At 44.9% G+C, this 24,306-nt stretch overlaps 1 protein-coding gene across 1 annotated transcript; it reads left to right on the top strand.

Moving 5' to 3' along the window:
• The first annotated feature begins 568 nt into the window (after positions 1 to 568).
• Positions 569 to 13,469, top strand: LOC125246289. Its single transcript, XM_048157232.1, has 3 exons — positions 569 to 628; positions 969 to 1,014; positions 11,379 to 13,469. The coding sequence occupies exon 3, from the start codon at positions 11,418 to 11,420 to the stop codon at positions 13,119 to 13,121; it is 1,704 nt and encodes a 567-aa protein (XP_048013189.1). The 5' UTR covers positions 569 to 628; positions 969 to 1,014; positions 11,379 to 11,417; the 3' UTR covers positions 13,122 to 13,469.
• Positions 13,470 to 24,306: the final 10,837 nt, after the last annotated feature.

Consider the following 24,306-nt stretch of genomic DNA (forward strand, 5'->3'; position numbering starts at 1 on the left):
GTAAAATCATTCTCAGTTTCTGTGATGTGAACATGCAAAAAACTGGAAACTTCCAGCAATAGTTATAGGAACTATGAAAACATTCCTCTGGGGCAAAATCCCTGTATAATATCAAGGACAGGTTTGGGAACCAAGATCTGAGAACCGATTCAGAACTGGTCCCATTATTTAAAAAAAAACAACAACAAGAAAACACTAGTGCTAAATTATGAGTGAACTTCTGTTAATAAATGTAATCACACAAGCAGATTCATTTATTCTACAATATACTTCAAACTGCACCTAGTTGCAGTTTTTTTACATTCTCTCTAGATTTCTTAAATGAATCATCATCTTTTGCACAGTGATATATTTAATTAATTTATTATTTGAATTGTGATGTCATTTAATAATCTGTTCTATTTATAGTTTTCTAATAGATGTGACATTGATGCTCTTTAGTGGTCTGCCAATGCCTGCCTTATAAAGCCTTACAGTTACTGGAATAAAAACAAAATGAAAGTAAAATTTTCCAAGCCATGTGGGTTATTTTGTGGGAGGGGGCAGCAGTTGGGCTCTATAAAAACAAACGCAGAAGCTTTCTGCAGCTGCAGATGAAAAGGAGACTCAAGAGGAATCCAACATAACAGTAAGTCTATTTCCTTCCTAGTATAACACAAATAGATCTACAAAGACTCCATTTGTAATATTTGACTGAAAAAAGCTTTAAAAATAGATCCTGCTGATTCTGCATAAATGTCCTAATCTAAAAAGTCAGAATGACATCTTGTATAGTAAAGTTTAAAAAATCTGATTGAAATTAATAAAAGTAAATTTAATTATTTTTCAGTATAGTGGTAGTTGCAGGTGATAGATTCAAAGGCCAAAGTGTAAAAAACAATGATTTTTTTTTTATTGTTTTTATTTGTAATAATTTGACTAATATGTAATAATAACTGAACCTTTATTTTTCAATCATTATTTTTCAGGACAAACAGGCCGCTATCACAGAAAAAAACCCAGGACATTTTCAAGGTGAGTACATTATCAAGATGATTAGACTTGACTAAAATATATTCAAAAAGCACATATATTTGAAATAATTTTTACAATAGTGTTTTTAGAATTTAAGTGTGATGAATATTATTACAGCCAGAGGAATCAATATATACACTGTATAAAAACTTACTTTACATTTTATGACTTGCTTTCCAGTAAACATATCTAAAAATTATTAATACACGTTACATTTACAAAACTAACAATACTATGTAGAATAGTAAGACTATACAGGTTATTTAAACAAATCTAATATATATAATATGTTTTTCTTCATGTTTTTCAAACTTTCTGTTTACCACAGCATTCTGAAAAAAAATAATATTGTAGTTTCCAAACTTATTATCAGCATTTTCAGCTGTGATAAGAAACATTTCTGATGTTTGAGCAGTAAATCATCAGTGTCACATGATCATTCAGACATCAATTTAATATGAAGACTGGAGTAGTGCTAAAAAATACAATTTTAAAATATAATAATCAGTCCTTCCATGATTTCGTAGGACTTTTTTCAAATTTTTGCCTCCTAAAATTATTAGGAGGTTGGGGGGGCGTACGTCCCCCGCACCTTTAATAAAACGTAAATTCGCCCCCCGCACTTTTTGCGTGACCTGTCATTGCAACATGCACTCGTCTCACTGAACGTCACGTCTGCGTCTGCCAAACGTGACGTCTGCATCTTAAAATGAATGGATTTAATAGCAAAAAATTAAGACGTCAGTGAGACGTTCAGTGAGACGAGTGCATGTTACAACGTCATATTATTGACCTCGTCCGAACGCCATACTACTCGTCAGCGCAGTGCAAACTGAGGCCGGGTTCACACCGCAAGCGGCAGCAGAGCGGAAGCAGCGCGTTAGCAGCGCATTAGCAGCGCGTGAACTGCAGCTGCTCCTGCTGTCTGCGTGAATGCATCCGTTGGTTAACATGGGCGCCGAAAAAAAAACGCACAGCAAGGTTTTGTTCCGTCTCCTGAGCGGTGTCAAATTACACCAGAAGCATTTCAGAAGCGAAGCAGCTGGATTCGCGAACCACTAGATTTGCCTGTCCAACATTGTTTTTGTTAATTTTTTCATGTATTTAATGGCTAAATTGTTATATTTTGTCCGGTTTTATTGTGTTTATTGCTATGCCATACTTTATTTTGCTGTAGCCATACAGATGAAGTTAATACACTTAAAATTCCAGTTATGGACAACAAAAACAAAGAAATTTCAAGTTTTTCAACTTTGAATCTCTTGTCATCAGTTTCTGGCCTTCTACTGATGTGAAATATGACCAGGAGTTTACTCAGGGTGATTATTTTGACTTTATTTTGTATTTGAGCTGCGCGTCTTGGACGCGGCGTCTGTCAAAAATAGGCGAGGCGCCTATCTTTAGCAAAGCGGCGTGGCAAGCCGCTTCTGGGATGCTTCTGAAACGCACCGCGGCGCGGCTGGTGTAAACACGAGCATTGACTAGAGTGGCTATGGCGCTCGAAATGTTTCATTTGGCGACGAGACTATGGAAAGCCCACCAGAAGCATTTCAGAAGTGAAGCGGCTGGATTCGCGAACCACTAAATTTGCCTTTCTAACGTTGTTTTCGTTAATTTTTTCATGTATTTAATGGCTAAATTGTTATATTTTGTCCGGTTTGATTGTTTTATATAATAAATATAATATAATAATAAATGTTATCATACTATAGCATTTACAACACTTTGTTAATGAATGCTACAACATACTGTAGTACTATAGTGAACTGATAAACTGTAATAAATAGCTACTGTAGGCCTAGTATACTATAGCTTTTACTACAGTAAACTGTAGTGTAGCCTATATTTTAGTATAATATACCCTATTGTAGAAAACTGTTCAGTATTGGGTAAAGTAATTTGTTTATAATACTATTGTTGTTCTGTTAGGTTTCAGCAACTATAGAATTACCACAACAAATGAATGCAAGTACTTTACTATAGTATGGTTCAAATACATTATAGTATTTACAATAAATTTCTATAGTATTTTTTCACCTGGGTATACACCATGCATATACACACACTTCTGTTCTAGTTTAAGATTTTAAAAATGTTTTTAGAAGAAGTCTCTTATGCTCACCAAGGCTGCATTTATTTGATCAAAAATACAGCAAAAACAGCAAAAATGTAGAATATTTTTTTCATTTTAAAATAGGCCTAACTGTTTTCTATTTCAGTATATTTTAAAATATTAATTGTGATCAAAGCTGAATTTTCAGCATCATTACTCCAGTCTTCAGAGTCACATGATCCTTCAGAAATCATTCTAATATAATGATTTGCTTGTGGAAACCATGATACTTTTTTTTTTTCTGGATTCTTTGAGGAATAGAAAGTTCAATGAACAGCATGTATTTGCATTTATTGTCACTGTCACTTTGATAAATGTAATGCATCCTTGATGAATAAAAGTATTAATATCTCTCTTTTTTAATCTTACCACAAGGGTTTGAATGGTATCATATGAAAGTATTGGTATCAATTGAAATTTACACTCACAGTCCTGATGTGAAAAGCTGAATGTTTCGATTTGGGGAGTGAAGCCGTTTTATTGGTCGATGCCTGACTAATGAACAACGCCATCCAGTGCGACTTGGCATGCAGTAATAAATATTTGCATATGTATGAGACAATATTTTCATTAAAACATCATTAGTTTTAACGGGTTTTTTAACGGGTTTTTTATATTACAGTAAAAGAGTAGTAAAGTTGTTTATTGGGTGGCTGCTACATGGACCAACAAAACGGCGCAATCTGCTCTATGTAGTGACGTCATCGCGTACAAAAACGTCCCATTTCATTGGCTGACTCCAACCAATAAACGACTTTACTACTCTTTTACTGTAATATAAAACTCAGTTAAAACTAATGATATTTTAATGAAAACAGGGATTTTTATCTCAGGGCACAGATCTAGAACTAGAACTTTTTTTTTTTTTTTTTTTTTTTACATGGTCTCTGAGCAGCTTTGTCCCAAAATGTGCCTGTTGTTTTCAGAGAAACATGTGATTAACGAAGCTTCACATTGTTTACAGTCACATGCTACACTTTGCTTGTCAGAATGTTTGAACCCAGACCATTAGCCTATTATATGAAAGTTCCATTAAGTCCATTTACTAAACATTTTAAATATATAAACCTGTAGCCTATATTACATCACCATATGTTCTGTCATATAGGCTACAATATCAGCACAATACTTGCATCAAACAACTCACTAGGCTATGTATTATTAGTAATTATTATTCTTTTTGTTGATCCATTTCATTTATTGCCAAACTTTAAGATGTGAATTATATTACTGAAATAAACACATTTTGCGTCGTCAGGCTTTTATTTGTGTTTAATGGATAATACTACGGAGTTGCGATCTCAGGTTTATGGCTGCTGTAAATTTTACCTGCCACAGGATGGCACTGTTTCGACACTTTTGATGCTTTGAAACCTTTTCCGAAACGTTTAGAGAAAAGAGGCTTCACTTTTCCATCTCAATGGCTTTAGGCATTTTTGCAAATGTTTCAGTCGAATTTAGCTGTTTTATTGAGCGTTTACTCATTTTGAGCCTGTTGTTATAAACATTAACCATCTGTAACATCATATCCAATCAGATTTCTTTTCACCCATATCCCCCACGCCCACCATGCACGCACATACACACATTTGACTTTACAACACACAAACGCACACCTTTATTTATTCTCATTCTCTCTTGCTCTCTTAATATGTAATGAGTTGACGCAGAAAGATTTTAATAATCAATTTAAAAATTTTGTAAAAAAATAAATAAATGAATAAATAAAAATAGCGCCCTCTCATGGTATATACACAGTGCGTACACTGGCGTTGTTCATTAGTCAGGCATCGACCAATAAAACGGCTTCACTCCCCAAACCCCCCGTTCTGCTCTCTCACGTCTGCTTTCAGGTGCTCAAGTCAGTTTTGCACCATGAATATCGCAAAAAGTGTAGCAAAAGTCAAAGCGCCAGGAATTGAACTTGTACGGCCAGATCTGAGAGGTTGTAAGTGCCGACTTGAAGCTGTACAGCGAAACTGAAGTGCAACAGTAAATTTGTCTCACACATCTGTATCTGTCATTTTGTTTATGTGAATGCCATTTTACACATTTGTAACTATTAATCTGCAACTACAACTTCGTAACACGGTGTTCCCTTTCGTGGGAACTACCGACGCTATGTCGAATGACGTGATGGGAACCCTCTGTATTTTGTGTTCGTGAAGCACCTCTGTATCCAACCAATGACCAACCGCCTCTGACGTCACGGATCAGGAAGCTATAAAGCATACCCAGAACAAAGCACGCTAGCTTCTGTTGTCTTCAGCAAGTGCTATCTGTATCTTGTTTGTCTTATTTATTGTTGTATTGTCTATTCATACACACTGTGGTCTCTTCGTCCGAGGACAAGAGTTCCCAAGCACAAAATAAGACACATATATATAAAAGAAATGGCGGAAAAGCAGCAGTTTAAAAAGTGTGCTCCTCCTTGCCCACGCTTCATTGTGGCTGGAGACACACACGAGATGTGCGTCAAATGCCTGGGGATTGAGCATGCACAGGCGGCTCTCGAGGGAGCTGTCTGTGTACATTGCGAACGGCTCACCCTCAGAGTGCTGCGATCTCGCCGGGCGCTCTTCGAGGAGGGCGCCGAGGCCAGTGTTCCCCGCGGGTCTGGTCCCGCTGCTGCCGAGGCAAAGCGAAGGCTGCACTCGTGGAGTTCACAAATGGATCTAGCAGAGGGGGAAGAGACAGGCGCTGCCCTATCGCTTCCCTTACCTGCTAGACCCAGTGTCTCTCCTTTGGTGGCAGAAGCACGCGTAGCGGTTTCTTCCCCCCGAAGGGAGACACAGATGCTCAACATATCTTCCTCCGAGGAGGTTGATGTGGAGAGCGTCGATGAGGAACCGCCAGCCTCATCCCCTGCATATGAGGAGCTTTTGGAGGTAGTGACCAGGGCAGTAGAAAAACTAAATATTGACTGGCCCGCGGAGAAAGCTGATAGTAAACCAAAAAGCAAGTTAGACGAGAGGTTTCTTCCCGCACGGTCACTACCCCAGCGTCGGGGTCTGCCGTTCTTTCCCGACCTCCACACCAAGGTGTCGAGGTCGTGGAAGAGACCAGTCCAGTATCGACTGTATAGCCCACAGACATCGCTATATAGTAATATTGTCGGCTTAAAACATCACAGCTATGGGGCGATGCCTCGGATCGAAGAGACGCTTACGAGCCATCTCTCGGCCGAGTCTGCATCATCCCTCAAGACCCCGACGTTGCCCACCAAGCCCCTAAAGACAACTTCTAGCTTGGTGGGCAAGGCTTATTCGGCGGCAGGTCAGGTGGCTGCATGCCTTCATACTATGTCAATTCTACAGGCATATCAAGCCGATCTGCTGGGGGAGATTGATGAGAGTGGGGAAGCGTCCTTTGAAGCGATTCACGAGCTAAGAAAGGTGACAGATCTAGCTCTCCGGGCCACCAAGGAGACGGCCAAATCCATCGGCCGCTCTATGGCAGCCCTGCCACGGAGAGGCATCTCTGGCTCAACCTCTCTGACATCAAAGAGAGGGATAAGAACAAACTCATGGACGCGCCGCTGTCTCCTGTTGGCCTGTTCGGCGACGCATTGTCAACTGTCGTCAACAGGTTTCAGGAGACACGGAAACAAACAGCGGCATTTTCGAAAATCATTCCCCGCCGCTCTCATCCCCCCGAGGCTGCTGGGCGGGAGCAGCCTCGGCCGACAGCCAGCTCCTCCGCACACAGGGCGCAACAGAAGGCCCACAAAGATCTTGGGGACCAGGTCGGGCGGCACACGCGAAGCCTTCCTGAGGTAGGACGGATCTGAGTCAGATAGACGAGCCAAGTGCTCAAAAAACACCAGAGATCAGTCTCGAGAGACTGGTTCCCTTAGTAGAATATTTGGAAGAATGGAAAAGTCTCCCGAACATTTCGAAGTGGGTGCTGCTCATGATAGAACAGGGTTACAGAATTCAGTTCGGTTCTCGACCACCCAAGTTCAATGGGGTGCTTCCCACAGTGGTAACCCCAGAGCGGTCTCTGGTGATGGAACAAGAGGTTACGACGCTTTTGCAAAAAGGGGCTATAGAAAGGGTTCCCCCTCCTAGCAAAATGTCGGGCTTTTACAGCCGCTACTTCATTGTCCCGAAGAAGGATGGAGGGTTGCGTCCGATCATAGATTTACGTGTGCTAAATCGATCTGTAAAGAAGTTGAAGTTCAAAATGCTTACACTCAGACAGATCATCCCTCAGATGAGGTCCGAGGACTGGTTTGTAGCGATAGATCTGAAAGACGCATACTTTCATGTATCCATCCATCCTTCGCACAGGAAGTTCCTCAGGTTTGCTTTCGGGGGCGAAGCTTACCAATACAGGGTTCTTCCGTTCGGCCTATCTTTCTCACCCCGCACGTTCACAAAGTGCGTGGATGCAGCTCTGGCTCCGCTGAGACTCCAGGGCATCCGCGTGCTGAACTATATCAACGACTGGTTGATACTAGCTCAAACAGAACAATTGTCAGTTCAACATCGAGATGTTGTTCTGTCGCACATAAAAAGGCTTGGGCTGAGGCTCAATGCCAAAAAGAGTGTGCTGGTCCCGAGTCAGATTGCAAACTATCTAGGAGTAATCTGGGATTCCACCATGATGCAGGTGCAGTTGTCCCCTGCTCGTGTGAGTTCCATTCTCGGGGCCGTGAATGGGGTGAAATTAGGCCAGTCACTCACTGTAAAACAGTTTCAGAGACTGTTGGGTCTGATGGCAGCCACGTCCAACGTTATTACTTTTGGCCTCCTGCACATGAGACCCTTACAGTGGTGGCTCAGGACCAAGGGGTTTTCTCCGAGGGGAAATCCTTTTCGCATGATCAAAGTCACGCGGCGATGCCTTCGTGCTCTGGTCATGTGGAAGAAGCCTTGGTTCCTGTCCCAGGGACCCGTGCTGGGGACTTCTCGTCGTCGTGTAATGCTTACGATAGATGCTTCTCTCACGGGCTGGAGGGCGATCATGAGTGGTCGCTCAGCTCAGGGTCTTTGGGAGGACCATCAGCTCTCCTGGCACATAAATCGGCTGGAGATGATGGTGGTGTTTCTGGCACTGAAACACTTCCTCCCAAACCTGAGAGATCACCATGTGTTGGTCCGTACGGACAACACTGCGGTGGTCTCGTACATCAACCATCAGGGGGGTTTGCGGTCTCGCCCATTATCCAAGTTGGCCAGTCGCATCCTCCTCTGGAGGATGAAAGCAGCTTACATCCCCGGGTGGTTGAATGTGGGGGCGGACGCTCTGTCGAGGCAGAGCGCGAGACCAGGGGATTGGAAACTTCACACCGATGTGGCGGAGTTAATATGGAAAACTTTCGGTCGAGCTTAAGTCGATCTATTTGCCACAGAGGAGTCAGCTCAGTGCCCTCTGTGGTATTCCCTTCAGCACCGAGCACCTCTAGGGCTGGATGCTATGCTACAGACGTGGCAGAGGCTGCGTCTGTACGCATTTCCCCCAGTCTCACTGCTCCCGGGAGTTCTGGAGAAGGTTCGCCAGGAGAAGGTCAAACTAATATTGGTGGCCCCTTACTGGCCGACCAGAATATGGTTTTCAGACATAATGTCACTACTTCACAGCTCTCCTTTGGAGCTTCCTCTCAGACAGGATCTCTTGTCTCAAGCGGGCGGCACGATTCTCCATCCCCGTCCAGAAATGTGGAAACTGTGGGCCTGGCCTCTGAGGGGGCAAGGCTCATAGAATCTGGTCTCCCAACTGAGGTTGTGGAGACCATCCTTCACTCCAGAGCTCCCTCCACGAGGAAGTTGTACTCATATAAGTGGAAATTGTTCACTACATGGTGTGGACAAAGTAATTTGGACCCTGTCCAGTCTCCTATCAGCTATGTGCTACAGTTCCTTCAAGAAAAGTTTTCAGAAGGTTTAACCCCTTCAATACTGAAAGTTTATATTGCAGCCATTTTGGCTTATCTCGGTGGGCCGAGACCCTCTAGTTATACGCTTCCTCCGTGGCGCACTCAGGTTGAGACCTGCGGTGCGCACAAAAACCCCGACCTGGGATCTAACTATTGTGCTCCAAGGGTTAGCCGAGGCTCCCTTTGAGCCAATAGAAGAAGTGTCGGATAAATTCCTGACACTAAAAACTATCTTTCTATTGGCCGTTTCTTCTCTAAAAAGGATCGGCGATCTACAAGCGCTGTCAGTCGCTCCATCATGCTTAGAGTTTGCACCTGGTATGATTAAGGCCTTTCTACACACTAGACCGGGCTATGTTCCAAAGGTGCCATCAAGGGTCCCAGGTCCCATTATACTTGAGGCGTTCTGCCCCCCTCCATTCACAAATTCAGATCAGGAAAAGAAGAATCTGCTTTGCCCTGTGAGGGCACTGGATGCGTATGTCCACAGAGCTGCCCTGTGGAGGAAAACAGATCAGTTATTCGTGTGTTATGGGTCCCCTAAGAAAGGGGGCCCAGCATCCAAGCAGAGGATGAGTAAGTGGGTGGTTGAGGCCATCTCACTCGCATATGAAACAGTGGGTCGGCCATGTCCCTTAATTGTGCGCGCGGACGTCACCCGCCTCTGACGTCACGTCTTTCTCATTGGTTGGATACAGAGGTGCTTCACGAACACAAAATACAGAGGGTTCCCATCACGTCATTCGACGTAGAGTCTCGTTCCCTTACTCAGGGAACAGGGGTTACACTCGTAACCCGAGACGTTTTGATTGTTGTCTGCGTGTGCAAATTGAAACATTCAGCTTTTCACATCAGGGCTGTGAGTGTAAATTTCAATTTACAAATACAAATATGAACACGACAAGTTCTCACATTCAAATCAGCAACCTCTCGGGTTTTGCTACTGTTTTACTTTCACACTTTAGCACCTTGAAGGTTGTTGTATTTGTGGTTTTCTTATTAATATCTCATCACTTCTCTTACTATGTTGCTTACCATAAGTTTCTATCTTACCCATGATACTCTGCCAAAAGGTCATGATGCCTATCCACAGCAGTGTATAAAACTGATTTCTTGTTTATCAAGATGAAATTCAAACTTTATTTTGAAAATAAAACATAAGAGCACAACCATAACTTGATGAGGTATTAATAATGAAAAATGAATTCCAGTATTAGTTACTTGTAAACCTTAATGTAAAGTGGACTTGTGAACTCAACACCTTTTTAAACCCTTTATAAAGGGAACCTTAATGTAAAGTGTTACCGTCATGTCAATAAATATAATATAATCAAATGTAAAATAACACTGCATAGTCTTCACTTTTCAAAATCAAATATAGATTAATCCTTATTAAAAGGAGCAAATGTCAAAAGTGAGCAATTTTTTTCTTTTTCTTATGTTGTTTGATTAACATTTAATACACAGGAGCTTAACCATTTAGGGCCATGTAATTCAGTAGCATCACTTTATTAGCAATACGGAACTTAAAGGTGCAATAAGAGATTTCTAAGAATCTCTGTTAATATTTGAAATCAACCCAAACACGCCCCTCCCTTCATTGCTCCACCCCCAAAATTCACAAACACACAGTGCAAGAGTGGATGTCTCTTTATCAGTGCAAAATAAAGCTTCATGAAAAATACAGTGAAGAGCAACAAGGAAGAAATAAAATAAAGTACACAAGTGTATACACAAGCAAGAGTTTGATGTTAGTCTCCAGCAGCACAGCAGCTCCAGACAAACAATGACAGTCAAATCTGTCCTGTTACTATAGCTAACATTAAAACAACAGCAATACAGCATATCTTGGTTCTGGGATGCAAAGCAAATCCAGTGTTCCTCACGTATGGAGCAGAAACAACAAAACCTCAGGGTCTGTTTTCAAGCCTTCCCGCTTATGTCTCTCCAGCATTTGAAAGCTTTTTCTAATATTAACGTGGGTCTTAAAGCTCTTGCCTGATCATTACCCTTCTTTTTCCAGTGATATTCCTCTGAGCTTTTTTCTTTTGTACTGTCTCTGAGCCATCTTTCTTCAAATCTCTCTTTTGCTCACTCTCTCTCCTCAAAGGTGTATTCACTTTTGTTGCACTACTTTGGGGCTTGTATTTTTAATATAGTCTTGCTAAGTTTTTTTTATTATTATTGTTTTATAATAGGAAATACTCTACCTGTCAATTTAGAAATGTTATAATTATTGATAGGTGATATAATGTTTAATCATTTGACGTTTTAGTGATATCGGACAGGGTTGTACTCATTTCTTTTGTATACTGTTTTTGTATAATGTAAATTGATGTACAAACAATTATTTCCTTTTCCTTTAATCAGATTAAAAAAAGCCAGTCAGCTGTTGACAACAATCAAAAAATGGCAATAGAAAGCACAAAAAGCAAAGATGTTGCACATATTATAAAGGACAACTGGAGCAGAAAAATAGCCAATGGAAGCAATGAAAAACTGCCCATATTTAAACTCAACCTGTCTGAAACATGGAAGAACAGTGACGGATTCTGCAGAAGAAGCACATTTGGGACAGAACACATCAAGAAAATGAACAAGACCATCATGATGATCGGAGCCACTGGTTCAGGAAAAACCACTCTAATTAACAGCATGATCAACTACATTCTTGGAGTGCAATGGGAGGATGACTTCCGGTTTGTGCTGATAGATGAAGGGAAGCAGAAATCCCAGGCTGAAAGTCAGACTTCAGCGATAACGGCATATCAAATCAATCACATGGATGATTTCCGGGTCCCTTATTCTCTGACCATAGTGGACACACCAGGATTCGGTGATACCAGAGGAATCTCACATGACCAGAAGATCACAAAGATGATTCAGGAGTTCTTTTCAGCCCGTGGAGGGATCGACCGCATTGATGCCGTGTGTTTTGTAGTTCAGGCTTCACTTGCCCGTCTGACGCACACACAGAAATACATCTTTGACTCCATTCTCTCCATATTTGGGAAGGATATTGCTGAAAACATCCTTGTGCTGGTCACCTTTGCAGATGGGCAAACACCTCCTGTTCTCGAGGCCATCAAAGTCTCTGAAGTGTCCTGTGCTAAAAATAAGTCTGGAGAGCCTCTTCACTTCAAGTTCAACAACTCTGCTGTGTTTGCTATCAAAAAATCTGCAGAGGATGAGGACTCTGACTGTGAAAACTTTGACCAAATGTTCTGGAAGATGGGATTTTCTAGCATGAAAAAATTCTTTGCATCTCTTATCAAGATGGAAACCCAGAGCTTGTCTCTGACACGGGAGGTCCTAAAAGAGCGACAGCAGCTGGAAGTTAATGTGGAAGGCCTCCAGCCCCAAATCAATGCTGGTCTGACAAAACTGGATGAAATCAGGAAGACAAGAGCAGCTCTGGAGCAGCACAAGGCTGAGATGGATGCAAACAAGGATTTTGAATATGAAGTAGAAGTAAATGCTCCAAAACAGATCAAAAACACCACTGGCTACTACTTATCCAACTGCCAGAAGTGTTACTTCACATGTCATGAAACATGCCAAATTGCAAATGACAGTGAAAGATATAACTGCTGGGCCATGACAGATAGAAAGTGTAGGATCTGTCCTGGAAAGTGCGCTTGGAATGTGCATTTTAATCAGGAATACAAATGGATATATGTCCCAGAAAAGAAAAAGGAAACCTATCAGGAATTAAAAAAGCGATTTGAGGCTGCACATGGACAGGTCATGTCAAAAGAAAAGATCTTTGAAGAACTTGAAAATGAGCTTGAGGTTGTCCAGGATACTGTGGCCGGACTAATTGAAAGATCTCAAAAGTCTTTGGAGCGACTGCAGGAAATCGCCCTCAAGCCCAATCCTCTGTCCACCCCTGACTACATCGATCTGATGATTGAGTCTGAGAAACAAGAACGCAAGCCTGGATTTAAAGATCGCATACAGTCTTTGATGGATGTCAGGAAGAAGGCAGAGATCATCAGTAAGGTTTCCACAGGAGGAGTGCTTCCAGAGAATTGGAAAACATACAAACCTGCAACAAGAAAAAAAGCTTTATATGATCCAAGAAACTGGTTCAGTTGGCCCAGTAATCACTAAAGTAATGAACCAAAACATTTGGTTGTGCTAAGATGCTCTGCATGCATTTTTATTATACTTAAAAATACTTCAGCTTAAAAATGGTCTTCATCTTCATTCTTCATATGATGTATAATCCATACCTGCATGATTCTGCCTAACAGCTTGTTACATGAAAAAAAGTGAAAATCGTCTAAAACTGATTTATAGTGTATTGAATGAACTGAATATGTTGCGTATCATAATGTTGCTTTGGGATGATGTAATTTTACTTTCATTTATATTAGTCATTCATTTTGCATGAAAAAAAAAAAGCAAGCGAGTTAACAATCATTGTGTGTTGCCAATAAAGACATTTAAAATGTAAAATTTCACTTTTGGTGTTTCTTTTTTGTTAAACAGTCAGGACATTTCTCATACCTTAACTTAGGTCTGGAATAATACGAAAGGGAGGATGAAGAGATACAGATTAAGATCAAAACAAGCTACACTTTTTTATTTTCAAACAATAAATTAATGTTAATAGACAGTGATAATGGCAACATTTTAACATAATTAAATTAACAATTATAATGGATTTTTGTTGAATAACATAAAAGCTTCCTCAACCTAGAACTGTCCTTACTGGATTAGACAGCTCAGAGTTTATTATAAGTATAGTGTACTCTATTGATATTTATTATTATTATTATTATTATTATACTATTATATAATTCATGTTCATGTTAATGATTCTACATGATTTTCATCTGACTATGAGTTTCACTCCAAATTCACATCATACATAAAAGGTGTTTGAGTTTTTTCCTTTTGCTTCTCCAGATCTGTGGAATGATTTGCTGGTACACACTAGGGTGTCTGCTGATGTTGATCATTTTAAAAACTCACTGAAGTTAGATTTGTTTTAACACAACTTTAAAAAATTAGTCCCGTGTAATCATGGAACTTGTCATGATGCATAATCTATCGCTACATTGTTAGCGGACACAAGAACAATACGACAAACACTAGTAACATACATACTCATTATAGCATCAATATTGATTCGGTCCAGGGCCTCTTGTGCTTCACCAGGGCCTTTCTTCTGACTTGCCACCCAAGAAGCAGCAACATTTAAGAAATTAGAACTAAACAAACTAAATTAATTCCCCCACAATGTATAACTAAACCATGCCTTTATTTATTTATTTTTTCATATATGAAATCAGTCTACATAATAACTAAAATTAACCAAAATTAAATAAACACAGACACACTCTACGAGCAGTGACATCCTCTGAGATTGCTCTTTAAAAGTGTCTCAATGTTGAACACGCACCCGTGTCATAGCAGTGGGGCTGTTTACATGGCTAGCTGACCACCACACATTTTTTGGCATATAAACGCATGAGCCTGGGTGAATTTCCAGCTGTAGGAGGTGAACAAGCATGTATTAGAGCCTTGTGCCTCATTGATCTGAGCCTCACTGATTTGAGGATAAAGTTCATCTCTGTGCAAAAGAAAGCCTGTAATACTCAAAATGGCTTATTTATACCTGTGTGTGTATGTGTGCGGATGCACGAGTATGCATGTATCCGCACGTGAACAGGTCCGAGGCCTTTATTTTTGCTCGTCCACATGTATATATGTGAACATGAACATAAACACACTCCTGAACATTAATTGTTTCTCTGAATTTCGACTCCCCCATTCATTTTCAATGAGCCGTCATTTTTGACCATTATAACCTGGCCTGCGATCATAGTGTAATGTTGATTTCCTTTCAGTCGGTCACGTTCGACGTACGTCAGTAGTGACCGACGAATTGGGATATCGCTAGAGAGCCCTATCAGCTTCGAGTGAACTAAAACAAGCCAATGGAATTGGTGTGCGACATTTGGATAATGCGCACCGCCTCCGACAGGTGTATATAAATAGGAAGCAGATGCAATCACACTCTGTCTTTCGCTTCGGAGCCAACAGTTGGTGTCCAGCTTCAGACTTCACAAGAGTGAAACTAAACAGCCTTGGAGATTCAGCGTCTGTTTGTGTTGGCGTTAAGCCACAACAGCGAGGTCGCAAGCTTCCTGGGGAGCCTGAGCTTAAGCTCTCAACTGCTGTTTTAACAGCAACTGAATTCCTATATAAAACGCAGTTGTCTAAATAAAGTTGCGATTTGGGCCGGTTCCTCCCAGTGTGTTCGGGGAGTGGTGTACCTGAACACATCGCGTCACTCCCTGTGTACTTCAGCACGAGAGAGCTGACTCTTCCCCTTCTAAAAGAGCTTCATAGACAGACACTGCGTCTTTTTCAAGACGTCATTCTGTCTGTGCGTTTCTGGAGGCGGTCGTTTCCTATCCTCACTGACGGCCACAATCACTTTCTCTCATGTCTGCTTAGCGTGCTGAGACTGTGTTTGTGGGTGGTTCATATTCTCTTATGAGAATATGCCCACGTCGGCGCGTTGTTTGTCTCGCCTTTCTCGTAAGGGCTTGAGCGTTCAGCGCGCCGTGTGCCATCGAGTTGCCGGCTGACAGCGCGCGTTGCCATGGCAACCCTGCACGTCGTCTGGCGCTCTAGATGCACGGTCGAGACTCGAGCGCCTTTAATGAGGTGGAGTCCCCTCACTTATTCCCCGATCTAGTTTATTTTTCTGAATAAGAAAAATACTACTTTGGTTAATAAGCCTGGGTGACCAGAGGATCACAGTGGGGCTATACCCGCCGAGCCATTCTCCGTGGGCCCCCCACTCCTCTAGTGCATCGCAAACATGTTGTGACTATGTCCGTGGGTGGTTCATGTTTAGTAAAACATGGCCACGTCGGTGCCCAGTGCGCCGTGTGTCGTCCAGTTGGACGGCCACGTTCACTGTCCAACATGGCTGGTAGCTTCTGCTTGGATTGCTGGTCCTTCTCATGAGGGACCTAGCGTCTTAGTCGGAGCTCCAGCAGAGGATCAGATGTCGACTGCTACATTGGAGAGAGTATTGTTGGGCTCTGAAAATGAAGATGATGCTGAGCATCCCACAGTCATGATGTGCTCATGCTGAATCAGATTCAGACTTGACAACCATGCTTTCCCGGGCCCCTGGGGGCGTTGTGTGACGCGTACTCGCCTTGCCCCACCCCCTGTGCCCGGACGTGCATGGAAAAACTTGGCAGTTTTGTAGCCTCTTTGGTGTTAAATATGGAATGTCAAGGGGGCCATAATCTGCATTACAAGTTTTTTCTCTCTCACTACCCTTTAGGGTGGGGTCGCAGTGCTACGGGCACACCACCTCTGCCCTGCATGGGTCTTGGCCCCGGCAAGTCTGTGGTAGGCCAAAGCACTCATGGCATGTGGGTAGTTCTGAGTCAGGGTTGAGCTACGCATGATGCAGGTCATAGCACAGGCCTCTGGCCAGACAATGTCCACCATGGTGGTCCGGAAACACCCCTGGCTAGTCTTGCTGGGATGTGTCATCAAGTACACTTTCTCGATGTGCTCATCTCACAAGCTGGCCTAAAACCCAGCCCGCTCTCCCCGCAGCCAACCCAGTTGGTTAGCAGGAGGCGGTCCTGGGGATATGGTGACCTGCAGCTGAAGTAAACAGTTCTTTCTCTCCGGAGTCCAGCGGTACCCACGAATAGAACTGTTATCTGATCCTCCAGGTCCCAAGAGGGTGTGGCTGGTAGTGTGCAAGGCCCCGCCTTGCCACTCTCAGCCCTCTCTCACTTCACCAGCAGGTTCCAGTGTGGTGGTTCAGGCCGCACCCATGTGCCGTCTCCCATTCACACTGCTACCTCGCAGAGTCTGACCACACTCCGGGCCGCTCCCATGCCGTCCGAGTCGGGTCCCCGTACTCTGCCTCGCTGCCCCACCCCCGGTGCGTCTCTGGTGCCTTTGGTCCCGCTGGCTCGGTGTCTGGAAGCGTGGATAGCGCTCCCCAGCCTGTCCAGCTGGCTCATTCATACCATCAGACTCGGCTATGCGATTCAGTTCGCCCGGCGTCCCCCGGTTTTCAGGGGTGTCCACTACACTCAGGTGTCACTGGACAACGCACCCGTTCTCCGGGCGGAGATTGCTGTCCTCCTGGCGAAGGATGCAATCGAGCCGGTCCCTCCAGCCGATATGAAGTCGGGGTTTTACAGCCCCCTACTTCATTGTACCAAAAAGGGCGGTGGGTTATGGCCAATCCTGGATCTGTGCGTCTTGAACCGGTACCTTCACAAGTTGCCGTTCAAGATGCTCACGCAGAAGCGCGTTTTCGAATGCGTCCATCCCCGGGATTGGTTTGCAGCGATCGACCTGAAGGACGTGTACTTTCATGTCTCGATTCTGCCTCGCCACAGACCCTTCCTACGGTTTGCGTTCGAGGTTCGAGCATATCAGTACAAAGTCCTACCCTTCGGGCTGGCCCTGTCGCCCCGCGTCTACACTAAGGTTGCGGAGGTGGCCATTGTTCCCCTCAAGGAACAAGGCGTTCGTATTCTCAACTACCTCGACGACTGGTTGATCCTGGCCAGCTCGCGAGCGCAGTTGTACGAACACAGGGATATGGTTTTAGCTCACCTCAGCCGGTTGGGGCTTCGGGTCAACTGGGACAAAAGCAACTCTCCCCCGGGCAGAGGATCTCTTATCTCGGTCTCGAGCTAGACTCGGTCGCCCGGACTGCGCGCCTCACCGAGGAACGTGTCCAGTCGGTGTTGACCTGCCTGAGCACGCTCAAGCGCAGGACAGCGGCCCCACTGAAACTATTTCAGAGGCTCCTGGGGCATATGGCGTCTGCAGCCGCGGTAACGCCGCTCGGATTGCTCCATATGAGGCCGCTTCAACACTGGCTTCACGGCCGGGTCCCGAGATGGGCGTGGCAGCGCGGTACGCTCCGTGTTCCCGTGACACCGAGCTGCCGACGCACCCTCACCCGGTGGTCAGACCCCTCGTTCCTGCAGGCTGGAGTGCCCCTGGAACAGGTGTTAAGGCACGCTGTGGTCTCCACAGACGCCTCTGCCACCGGATGGGGGGCCACGTACAACGGGCATGCAGTATCGGGTCTATGGAGGGGGCATCAACTGCATTGGCATATCAATTGCCTGGAGTTGCTAGCAGTACGTCTTGCACTGGGCCGCTTCAAGGAGCTGCTGTCAGACAAGCACGTACTGGTCCGCTCGGACAGCACTGCGGCCGTTGCGTACATCAACCATCAAGGTGGTCTACGCTCCCGTCACATGTCGCAACTCGCTCGCCATCTCTTGCTGTGGAGTCAGAAGCATCTGAGGTCCCTTCGGGCCACTCATGTCCCAGGTGTGCTCAACCGTGCAGCCGACGAGCTCTCACGGCAGCCTCCACTTGCGGGTGAGTGGCGGCTCCACCCCCAGGCGGTCCAACTGATTTGGCAGCATTTCGGCGAGGCCCAGGTAGACCTGTTTTGCCTCCCCAGAAACTGCCCTCTGCCAGTGGTTCTATTCCCTGACCGGCGGCACGCTCGGCACGGATGCCCTGGCACACAGCTGGCCCCAGGGTCTGCGCAAATATGCGTTTCCCCCAGTGAGCCTTCTCGCACAACTCCTGTGCAAGGTCAGGGAGGACGGGGAGCAGGTCTTGTTAGTGGCGCCGTACTGGCCCACTCGGACCTGGTTCTCGGACCTCATGCTCCTCGCGACAGCCCCTCCCTGGCCGATTCCTCTGAGGAAGGACCTCCTGACTCAGAGACGGGGCACCCTATGGCACCCACGTCCCGACCTGTGGAACCTCCACGTGTGGTCCCTGGACGGGATGCGGAGGTTCTGAGTGATCTCCCTCAAGCGGTCGTAGACACCATCACTTCCGCTAGAGCTCCTTCCACGAGGAGCCTCTATGCGCTGAAGTGGAACCTATTCGTCGAATGGTGCACCTCTCGCCGAGAGGACCCCTGATTATGCTCGGTCAGATCCGTGCTTTCCTTCCTGCAGAAGGGTTGGAGCGAAGGCTGTCTCCCTCCACCCTGAAGGTGTATGTTGCCGCTATCGCTGCACATCACCACGCAGTTGAGGGTAAGTCCCTGGGGAAACACGATCTGATCGTCAGGTTTCTGAGGGGTGCGAGGAGACTAAATCCTCCTCGCCCTTCCTCCATACCCTCTTGGGTTCTGACCCTGGTTCTTACATCTCTCTGGGGTCAGCCCTTCGAACCTTTGCAATCAGTCGAGTTAAAAGTACTGTCTCTCAGACCGTCCTCCTGGTTGCATTGGCTTCTCTGAAGAGGGTAGGGGATCTGCACGCATTTTCGGTCGACGAATCGTGCCTAGAGTTCGGGCCCGGTGACTCTCACGTCATCCTGAGACCCCGGCCCGGATATGTGCCCAAGGTTCCTACCACTCCCTTCAGAGATCAGGTAGTGAACCTGCAAGCGCTGCCTTCGGAGGAGGCAGACCCAGCCCTAGCTTTGCTCTGTCCCGTCCGCGCTCTGCGTGTGTACGTGGACAGAACGCGAAGCTTCAGGACCTCAGATCAGCTCTTGTCTGTTACGGAGGCCAGCAGAAGGGAAAGGCTGTCTCCAAGCAGAGGATTGCCCACTGGATAGTGGATGCCATCGCCTTGGCGTATGATTCCCAGGGCGTGCCTTGCCCGCCTGGGTTGAGAGCCCACTCCACCAGAGGAGTGGCCTCTTCCTGGGCGTTGGCTCATGGCGCCTCGCTGACAGATATCTGTAGAGCTGCGGGCTGGGCGACACCTAACACGTTCGCTAGATTCTATAGCCTACGTGTAGAGCCGGTATCTTCCCATGTACTCGCTTCCACTAGCCGGTAGACGCGTTGAACCCGCTCTAAGTGTCGGCTTGCAATGCCATTCCCGCCCCCTGGGCCGGATGCGTGCATATTTTGACTCCAGTCATGTTCCCCGTTTGGCGAACCCTGTCGAGTTCCTCTGCCTCCCCCTTCGGCTCGGACATTGCGGAGTGTCTGATGCCAGGCCTACATCCGTCGCTGATGCTGTCTGTTGGCTGGGGCCCATATGTCGTGACTCCTCTACGTGAGCGGTCCCATATGTGTATCATCCACGGTTTAAAACTCCCTACGGGCGAGTCCGTGTCTTTCCCTTAGCAGAGCCAGCTCTGCTGTCACCTGTCAGATGAGTCTCCCCCTACCCAGGTGGAGCCATCCCAGGGACTCCATATGCGTACTGCCCCCCGGGCCAGTCCATATGTGTATTCTCCACGTAAACTCCTCCCCCATTGGGTTGGTAGTGGCCTCCGCAGCGTCCCCTACGGGTTCGCTTCCCCAGTGTAGTCTAGTTTACTTAATGGGTATGTCGGAACAGCAGTAGACTCTCTCGGCGTAAGCTCGCCCCCTTCACCGTCCAATTGGTGCGATGGGTGGCTAGAGCTTGCACTGGGCACTGGAAGGGGTTTCGTAACTGTGACGCTTTATTTGGGATCCCAATTCGTCGGTCACTACTGACGTACGTAGAACGTGACCGACTGAAAGGGAACGTCTCGGTTACGTATGTAACCCTCGTTCCCTGAAGGAGGGAACGGAGACGTACGTCCCATCGCCACAGTTTCTGTACCCTCGCTGTTGTGCGGACACCAGTTGTCTCCTCAGCGAAAAACAGAGTGCGATTGCATCTGCTTCCTATTTATATACACCTGTCGGAGGCGGTGCGCATTATGCAAATGTCGCACGCCAATTCCATTGGCTTGTTTTAGTTCACTCGAAGCTGATAGGGCTCTCTAGCGATATCCCAATTCGTCGGTCACTACTGACGTACGTCTCCGTTCCCTCCTTCAGGGAACGAGGGTTACATACGTAACCGAGACGTTCAACAATATTACCATTGATTATTTTTTGTTCACCATCATGTCAACATTAAATGCGGGTGCAAAAGTGATGTTGAAAAAATATCACTTCATAATGTTGATTCAATGATATTACCATTGATTTGTGGTTGAAATCTCAACATTGCTTCAACATTAACTGAGGGTGCAAGAGAGATACTGAACCAACATCACTTTGTAACGTTAATTCAGTGCAATTAGTACTGACGCATCAACACTGACTCAACATTATTTCAATGATTACATGCTATCTAGGTTATGATCGAACTCTAAATAGCAATATTGGAGATGCGTCCTTCGATAGGGTGTGATCACACATTTTTCTCACACATTTGTGACAGTTTGAAAGCACTCGAATCGGTCGGCCGCCGGGCAGTTTTTGTTCGTCGGCCGACTAAGTTTTCTCAGTGTGTTCCACACCATCGGCTGAAGTTGGTCCTCGTCGGCTTTTTTCAGCCGATTCGGCATGTTGAGCTCGTCGATCCTCGTCGGACCATCTGATCATTCTGATTGGCTGTTCAGCTACTGCCACCTGCTGGTTCAGCTAATCTATTAAATGTTATCTACAAATAAATATATCTAGCATGAATGTCTAAATATAAAGCTGCTATGTAATGTGTGTTCTTTTATTAATTTGTCTTAAAGTCTTACCAGTGCACTGAACTACTAAACTAGATCTGATTGAGACACACTCAGAAATTTAGATTGGATGTGTTTTTAGTCTAATCAGATAATTTAAAGGTCATTAATTCTCATATATATTATCTGTATGTGATCTAAGACACGAACACTGTCGCTAGATAAACTTTAACAGCATTCCATTAAGTTTTCCGTCCTACTCTGTCAAGCAGCTCGCTCATCTCTGTATATTCAGTTTCCCAAACCTGGCATTTGACGCTTCCCCCATGAATATCGTGGATTATAATCGTATTATTCTATTATAAATAAATAACAAAATTATCTATTTTCACGTTGCAGATCTTGTTTTTGTCCTGATACTGTTCCCTGTATATTGTACGTGTGTTTATTACCTGTTGGAAGAGTCCTTTGTTGATTTTGTTTGTACAGTTGTATTTTACTGTTCAGTCATCACATTGTTGTGTGTGAGGCTGGGAAGGCGCGGGCAGGTAACAAGTCGCGCGACATTCTAGTCACACATTAGACACACTAGTTTAGGAGAGAGTGCCACCCACTGTATATATATATATTTTTTTTTTTCTCTTTTTGGGTTAGGCAGAGTAGTTTAGTTAGTTTCTATACCAAAGACCTTTTTTCACATTTTCTTGGGTAGTTTAGGTTGGTGAAATAGTTAGCTGTGTTTTGTTTTATTTATTTATTTTATTTGGCATCTCTCATGCTCCCATTCCTACCTCTGTATTTGTTATTTGTTTTCTGTAAATACTGTAAATATTGTGAGTTTTGACAACACACTTTCACTTGCTGTGCACTTCTGAACAATAAACACCTTAAACAGAGTTTTCATGTCCTTCTGCCTTTTCTACCATTCATGTATATACACACACAAACTTTGAAGTGTTAAGGCCTGTACACACCGGGATGAATATCGCACGATTATCACCGACGTTTAACGCCTCGTAACTAAACAAAGGGCACGAATGTGAGTGTGTACACCGACGCGAAAAACGGCAGGCGTAAAAGAGTCAATTTTTAAAAAACGCCTCGGGTTCGTTTTTCTGGTTTTACACACCACGTTAAAAACTGGCAGACAAATGAGAGTGGTGCTTTTGTTCACATCCATGGAGCTGCTGAAGTTACAGTAAAACACGACTTGGTGGCGCTCAAGCACAAAACGGTCTTGCCAAGCACACATTGATACCAAGATGATGAAGAGGAAGTAAGTAGACGAGGAAGACACTCAGTAATTCATGGGGCTCACAGATGGAGCTCGCTGCAGAGTTTGAGAGAGGTGTTAATGTCTTTCAGCCTCCAGCGGCGGCTGGCGGGGATGAGCTCCTGGATGATGATGATGTCCTGTCTTTGACATCATTGGATGCAGGAGCGAGTGTTCTTTTGACAGCTAGCCCCTGAGAGCAAGAGATGGCAGTGGAGGAGGAAGCGAGTGAGACCGCTTCTTTCTCCAGGCCTCCTTGCCCAGCGTATGCCGAGTTACTGGAGGTTATGGAGCGCACTGCGGGCAGACTGCAGCTGCCGTGGGAGTGCAAGAGGAAAGAGACCGTACGTGGAAGGCTTGACGAATGTTTTTTCTGACCATAACCCCGCAACTCCAGTGAGCCTTCCATTCCTTCCGGATCTACACGTAGAGATCGAGAAGGCATGGAAGAGCCCGTACTCAGCGAGAATACATCCACATCAGCGGGGAAATTTCGCTGATGTGGAGGGATTACGCCAGCATGGGTATGCGTCGATACCGCCTATTGACGAGACGTTTGCGAACTATCTCGTCACTGGCAGCGCACCGACGCTAAAAGCTCCCGTCCTGCCGTCTAGACCCCTAAAGATGACATCTCGTCTGAACGGCAGGGCATACGCTGCTGCAGGTCAGGCTGGCGTGGCTTTGCACTCTATGGCGGTGTTGCAAGCCTACCAGGCCGATCTGCTGAAGGATCTGGATCATGGGTGTAGGTTTAGGGGGGGACGCTAGGTACTAGTCCCTATCAATATTTTGAGATGACAAATTTGTCCCCACCAATATTTAGCAAGCTCCTTTGAACTGCTATTTGGATCTTTGTACTGTTTTTTGGATCGATTCTAATGGCCAGGACGACGACAGTACAAGAAACGCCATAATTTGATTGGGGGCGAGGTATCTGACAGGCTACACACGCGGGCTGGGACTACTTTTGTGCTTGCTCTAGCAGCGAGCGGGTGGTGTGTGTGTAGGGCATGTTGACGATGCCGACACCAGGGCTGTCTCTCTGCCACATACAAAGGCCAGAGTAAAAACATTTTAATATTCCGTTTTTTTGCCCCTTTTTGTACTTTGTAGATGCCACCCAAGAAGAAGAAAGGGGACATAAGAAGCTTTTTCATAAAGCAGAGTCAGAGTGTAAGTAGGCAAAATAACTAGCTAGCCACACAAATAAACTAGCAGTAGTGACTGACCAGGCTTTCAAATGCAGATTCTACTGTGGAAAATATTATTAACTGGTGATAGTATGTTACCCAGGATGATAGAATGCTACGTTAGCAAGTAACTGAATGTCAATTAGCCTGTACCTTAACTTAGAATCTTGCAGTCAACATAAACATTTTTCGTTTCCTACATTCTGTTTATGTAATGTATTTGTGAGTGTAGCCTACCCTACATGCAGAGAAATAAAAGGGAAACCACCCACAGTTTAATGAAGAACTGACATTGCTAGACACGTGCTGGAAAAACGTGTTGGCAATGTTAAAAAGGCAAAAGTTAACAGTTGGTTATTCAAATATAATAAATCATTATTTAATTGAT

The sequence above is a fragment of the Megalobrama amblycephala genome, linkage group LG14, assembly GCF_018812025.1.
Source record: "Megalobrama amblycephala isolate DHTTF-2021 linkage group LG14, ASM1881202v1, whole genome shotgun sequence".
NCBI classification, from domain to species: domain Eukaryota; kingdom Metazoa; phylum Chordata; class Actinopteri; order Cypriniformes; family Xenocyprididae; genus Megalobrama; species Megalobrama amblycephala.

What these genes read in the sequence shown, in the direction of transcription:
- LOC125246289 (XM_048157232.1), top strand. Translation starts at nt 11,418, where the DNA reads ATGGCAATAGAAAGCACAAAAAGCAAAGATGTTGCACATATTATAAAG.